The 7,500-nt window shown below is 25.8% G+C and overlaps 1 protein-coding gene across 1 annotated transcript in view; it reads right to left on the bottom strand.

Moving 5' to 3' along the window:
* LOC122251970 (leukocyte elastase inhibitor) overlaps window positions 1-7,500 on the bottom strand; it is a 17,026-nt gene that overhangs the window by 2,957 nt on the left and 6,569 nt on the right. Inside the window, exon 2 of the mRNA XM_043014236.2 lies at window positions 6,973-7,296. Within this exon, the coding sequence (XP_042870170.1) occupies window positions 6,973-7,292 (320 nt within the window). The 5' untranslated portion in view covers window positions 7,293-7,296. The remainder of the gene's footprint in view (window positions 1-6,972; window positions 7,297-7,500) is intronic.

Here is a 7,500-nt window from a genome sequence, read left to right as displayed (position 1 = left end):
TTTTGATAATATAGAAGCAGTAGAATAAATGGCTTTGATATCTTTAACGAGCCTTATGATTATCAGAATAATGATAATGTTGATATTATGATGACCATTAACAATAACGAAAAAGTCTTTATAACTGCCAAGAACCGATAATAATTAAGTTTATGTTCAAACATTACATCCAGCAAGAACAACAATTTCTCCATGTGTAAAATAGTGGCAAAATAACAGAAGAATATCATACTTGAAAATGAAGATTTTAAAGAAATTGATATCACTCTACTTTATTATTAAACCATGAAAAAAATATGCAACCACCAATGAAAAGTATAAATTCATGATCACTGATAAAAAAAGATCAGCAAAACATTCACATCAGTAATGCAAAGTTTAATCAAAGTTTAGAATCATAGTTCTAAAGGCCAATCACTGACGCAACGTTTAGGCAAAGGTTACAGATATAATTCAAAGATGTTAGATTACATATTAATTCCACTCGTGTAAAGTATAACAGTTGTAACTTATCTGTTCCACTTCCCTTATTTTGCATTCCAAATGATACACATACAGAACTAATATATATCTTTCCATCTATATGTCTATCAATCTATCACACACACGCCCACACACACACACACACACACACACACACACACACACACACACACTTAGCTATCTATTTGTATACATATATATCACACACCCACACACACACACACACACACACACACACACACACACACACACACACACACACACACACACACACACACACACACACACACACACACACACACACACACACACACACACACACACACACACACGCCCAAACCTCAGAGTTCAGTTATTCTAAGGACGAACTGTTAACTAATTCCGATAAACTGAAAGACAAACCCGTTTCCCTCAATAACAATATAAAGAAAGAGAATGATTAATATATCAAAATTCCAAAAGGGAATCACGATTTTCTTTACATTAAATCTTGGATTGGATAAAGCTTATTGAAGGGCCCTGAACATTTATTTTTTTTCTTAAGAAACTCTTGTGGCTTGTCTGAAGGATCTCAAAGTACTTATCATTCTTTATTGTGTTCAACGTTAATCTGCATCATCATTATCATTATCATTATTATATTTAATATTGTAATTATTAGTATTATGAGTTATTATCACTATTATTAGAATTTTCTATTACCATCCTTATTGCTAGCATTACTATAATTACTATCATTATCATTATTATCTTCATCATTATCATCATTTTTGTTGCTGTTCTTCCTCTTGCTATTACAATGATCATTATCATTACTATCATTACTGTCATTTTATTATATTCATCATTGTCATTATAATCATCATGATTGTTTTCTTTACCACCATGAAGATTATTATTGTCATCAATATTACTATTATCATTGTTATCATCATTGTGATCATTATCATCACTGTTATCATTATCATCACTGTTATCATTATCATCATGATTACTATTATTAATGTTATCATTATTGTTATCATAATAATAATTATTAGTATCGTCTTTATTATTATCATTATTATTGTTATCATTATTATCATCATCAATCTCAAGATTATCATTACTATTATTATTATCATTGTTATCATCATCATTATTATTATCGATATTATTGTTATTATTATCCTCATCATTATCGTTATTGTCGTTATCATCATGTTGTCATTACCATCCATTTTATCGGCATTATTATCATTATCTTCATCATTACCATAATTATTATCATTATCATGATAATCATTATCACAAATACTATCACTTATCACAATAATCATCCCTATCATTATGACCATTTTGATTATCATTATCATTATTATTATCATCATTATGATTATGATTATGATTATCATTATTATCATCATCATTATTTTATGTAATCAGCTGTGTTCCGTAGTATATCATTAGCATTTAATTACATTTGAGTTAAAAGTTATTTGGTCATTCAGTTATCAGTGTGATTTCTTGCTTGATATCTATTCGCTTTAATTAAGAGTTTTCTTGAAGATTTACGAGATGCGGACCTTGATGCTATCATTATCATAGGTGTTCTTATCATTTATCTTGTTCTTCTTATCAACATTATTCATAGCATGGCAATCATGAGGAACATTAGTAGTAATAATAATGATACGTAATAATACATGAGAAATTAATTACGATTGTGAATTTGTTCGCAACTATAGTGTGGTAGTAGTAATAACAACGATGATGATGATTAATGGGGATCATGATATAAAAAGATGATAACAATGACAATGATAGTAATAATGATAATAATGATAACAATACAATAGAAAATAACAGTGATAATAACAATAATAGCAATAATGATAAGAATGATAATGATAATGATACAGTGTTATCATACAAATGATGATAATGATATTGGTAATGATTATAGCAATGGCAATAATAATAATGATAATAATGATAATAATAATAATAATAATAATAATAAGGATAATAATAATGATAATAATAATGATAATAATAACAATGATAATAATAATAATGATAACAATAATAATGATAATAACAATAATAATAATATTAATAATGATGATAGTAATAATGATGATATTGCAATTGAAATAATAACAATGATAGTAATCAAAATGAAAAGGATAATAATAACAACGATAATAATAATGATGACAATACTACTACTAATAATATAAATAATGATAATGATGATGAGGTTGATGTCAGTGATAATGAAGATGATGATGATGACATTAATGATACTAATACTACTGTTACTATTACTAATGATAATGATCATGATAATAATGATGATAATGAACATGGTGATAATAATAATTTGAAAAAAATTATAATGATAATGACGATAATGATATTGAAAATAACAATAATGGTTATAATGAGATTAATGAATATGATGTTAACAGTAAATGTAATAATTAAGGTGATAATGATAGCCATAATTATGATAGTAATAAGAATAATGGAAATAGTAATGATATAAAAAAATAGCAATTACTAATACTAATATTGATAAAAAGATAGAAATGATAAATATAATGGAAATGATAATGATAATTATAATAATGATAATGATGATTATGATGATGATAATAATGATAATGATGATTATGATAATAATGATAATGATGATTATGATAATGATAACAATAATGATAATGATAATAATGATAATAACAATAACAATAAAGCAAAATATAAGGTACAATAATAGTAATAATAGCAATAATGATAATGATAACCAAAAAAAAAAATGATGAGGATGAGTATGATAGTAATATGCATAATGAAAATGATAATAAGGATAAATAATAATGATAACGACAATAACAATAACAATAATGGTAATGGTAATAATAATAGTAATAATGATAATCGTAATGATCTTAATAATTACGATAATGATAATGATAATAATGATGATATCAATAATGATAGTGGCAATCATAATGATGATACTAGTGAAAATGATAATGATAATCATTATTAAAATGAAAATAAAAATAATGATGAATATAATAATGATAATGATATAATAATGATATATATAATGATAGTGATAATTATAATGACAATAATGAAAATGATAATAATATTATGATAATAATAATATTAATAATAATGATAATAACAGTAGTGCTAATGATAATGATGATCATAATGATAATTATAATAATTATTAAAATAATAATGATTTCCCCATGATGATAATGATAATGATAATAGCACCACCACCACCAACAATCATAATAATATTGAGGATGATACTGATAATAATGATAATGATGATAATATTAACATATTATTAACATAAATATAAGTAATAATGATAAGAAATATACTACATATGACAGTAATTATATCAACAATAATGATGATTAAGAAAATTATAATGATGATAATAGAAAATATATTATATACATTAACATTAGTGATGATAATAATGATAATAATGATTTTGATTAGAAAAATAATGATAATGATAATGATGATGAGGATAATGATAACAACAATACTGATGTTGGTAATGATAATGATGATAAGAATATTATTGACGATGATAATGATAACAATGATGGTGATGATAATAATGATGATAGTGATGATAATTATGATGATACTCGAAAATAATAAGGACAACAAAAATAGTAATAATGATATCAATAACAATAACAACAATAATGATAATGACAATTATAATGCTATGAATAAATGAACATGATTATAATGATGAGGATGATAATGAAAATCATAAATATAATGATAATGAAAACTGTAATAATGATAATAATGATAATGATAATAATAAGGATGAAAATAATAATAGTAATAATGATGATAACAGTGAAGATGATTTAGGTAAGAACAATAAGAGTAACAATAATGGTGATAACGGTAATAACTACAACACAAATAATTATACTTAAAAGAACAATAACGATGATGATAATGATAATGATAATGATAATGATAATGATGATGATGCTAATAATAATAATAATAATAATAATGATAATAATAATAATAATAATAATAATGATAATGATAATAATAATAATTATAATAATAATAATAATGATAATAATAATAATAATAATAATAATAATAATAATAATAATAATAATAATAATAATAATAATAATGATAATAATAATGATAATAATAATAATAATAATAATAATAATAATAATAATAATAGTAATAATAATAATAATGATAATAATAATGATAATAATAATAATAATAATAATAATAATAATAATAATAATGATAATGATAATGATGATAAGAATAACAATAACAATAATAATAATGATAATAATACAATCAACAACAACAATAATAATAATAATGATAATAATGATAAAATAATGACAATGATAATATTGATGATGATGATGATGATGATGATTTTGATGATAATTATGATGATGATGATAGTAATAATAATAATGATGATGATGATGATGATAATGATAATGATAATAATAATAATAATAATAATGATAGCAATAATAATGATGATAACAATAATAATAATGATAACAATAATAATGATGATAATAATGATAATAATAATAATAATAATAATAAAATAATAATAATAATGATAATAATAATAATAATAATAATAATAATAATAATAATAATAATAATAATTTTAATAGTAATAATAATGATAATGATAATACTAATACTAATACTAATACTAATAATGATACTACTACTACTACTACTACTACTACTAATGATGGTGATAATAATAACAATGACAATACTACTACTACTACTGCTACTACTACTACTACTAATAATAATAATTGTAATAGTAATAATAAAAAGGATAATAATAATAATAGTAGTAGTAATCAAAGTAATGATGATGATAATAATAATAATAATAATAATAATAATAATGATAATAATAATAATAATAATAATAATAATAATAATAATAATAATGATAATGATAATAACAATAGCAATAATAATAATGATAATACTGATAACAATAATTATATTATTAATAATGATAATGATAATAACAATGATGATAAGGATAATATTAATAACAAGAATGATGATGACAATGAAAATTATATAATACATATGTTTTTTTGTCATTATCATTATCACAATAATCATCATCATCATTATTATCACTATTGTTGTCATTACCATTATCATAACTGTCAATACTACCATTATCATTATCAAAATAAAAGTTACTTAACTAAACTTTACTGATACACAGAATTCGACTTCGATGTAAATGGGAAGACAAATGTTAAGCAATAAATGCACATGTCAATATTTTTACTGAGTAGACATGTATAGTGTGTTAGTCACGAAATAGTAAATACCATTCATGGAGATGAATTTTAGTGCAATGAGACTTCTAAAATAAACATCACTAGCATCTGAATGCAAGATCTTTTGATTAGCCACGATCTATGATAGATTTTCTCATGTTGTTCGTAAAAAAAGACCATATTCTTTTCCTCCATGACTAGGAACCTCGAAATATATAGTTGCAGTTAATGGGACAGCATTAATTCTTTCTAATGTTTTTTCTAATCTTTCTCGCAGCCTGGGATTATATATTCTTTAAGTATATTGGAAGATAAAGTCCCTGACGGTGCTTATGATAAGATTTGCCCTTTGGTATAAAATTTATTTAGTAAGAACGGCCAGTTTGATAACATAGTCTATGTTCCTTTGTGATATATCTTACCATTCGCTAAATATGTAAGACTTTGTTCACCAACGTCATGCGTAACAAGATATGAATTTATGTATATTTATTTCGCCCTAACTCTTATTATACTGCGCATTATTCAGTCTGATCTTTCCTTTTACTTATTTGACAGAAAACTATAATTCTGATCTTGATTGTTTTAGAGTTTCCGAAAGAGTTTTCCTTCTTCATTCAATCGCTGATAAATAGAAAAAAAACGCTGAATGACTCATCAATTTTTCATTTAAAAAAATGAATGCCCTAAAACTCTGTAAACGATATAATTGTTCCCCCTTAATAGAATTTAAATCTTTCTTGCCTTCATATCTAGTCTGAAATGAAAAATAATTACAGCAATTAATCCTGTTGCTTACTCTTTGTATTAACAAGCTCCAACAGGATTGTGTAACGAACGCACATGCGAATGAGTGTATGTGCGGTTAAGAGAGTGCGTGAATGCGTGTGTGTGTGTGTGCATGTGTGTTTGTGTGTGTGTGTGTGTGTGTGTGTGTGTGTGTGTGTGTGTGTGTGTGTGTGTGTGTGTGTGTGTGTGTGTGTGTGTGTGTGTGTGTGTGTGTGTGTGTGTGTATGTGTCTGTGCATGCAGGCGCGTGTATGTGTCTCCATATCGGTGTGTGTAAGCATATACAACCAAAAGATAAACCAAAACTACAGTAAAAAAAAAAGAAAAGAAAAGACACGTACTGCTTAATGTGCTGAGAGAGCGACCTGTACAAAGCCAGCGTCTCCACCTTGTTGTTCAGCTGCAGAACCTTCTCCATCTGTGTCTTCGTCTCGCCGTTCGTGCCCAGGTAAGCCATAACCAGGGCGTTCCAGATGCTATAGGGCGAGATGAGGAAATTCCCCGAGTGAGGCACGAGTTCCTTGAAGAGCCTCAAGCTGAACGGCAGGATGTAGCTGAGGTCGGCGAATTGCGGCGGGATCATGTCATCGAACTGCGAGATGCACTGGGGACTCACCCGCACCGCCAGCCCGAACAGCGCCGCGACCAACAACAACTTCATGGTTCTGTGGTAGAAGGGCGAGCTTAGTGAAGCGGATGGTTTTTTTTTTTTTTTTTTGGTAATGCCTTTCCGTGTACTTGTATTATACGTTAGTTTTAAGCCCAAAAGGTAAGCTATATCATAGATTGGCTTTACCCCGAAGACGAATCCTTTTATGAATCGGTTTCATAAAAGAAAGAGAGAGAGAGAGAGAGAGAGAGAGAGAGAG

Source organism: Penaeus japonicus, unplaced genomic scaffold (assembly GCF_977035675.1).
Source record: "Penaeus japonicus unplaced genomic scaffold, GWHDUDI00000001_assembly GWHDUDI00000015, whole genome shotgun sequence".
NCBI lineage: Eukaryota > Metazoa > Arthropoda > Malacostraca > Decapoda > Penaeidae > Penaeus > Penaeus japonicus.
The sequence above is the reverse complement of the archived record's forward strand: the minus strand, read 5'-3'. Positions and strand labels throughout refer to the sequence as shown.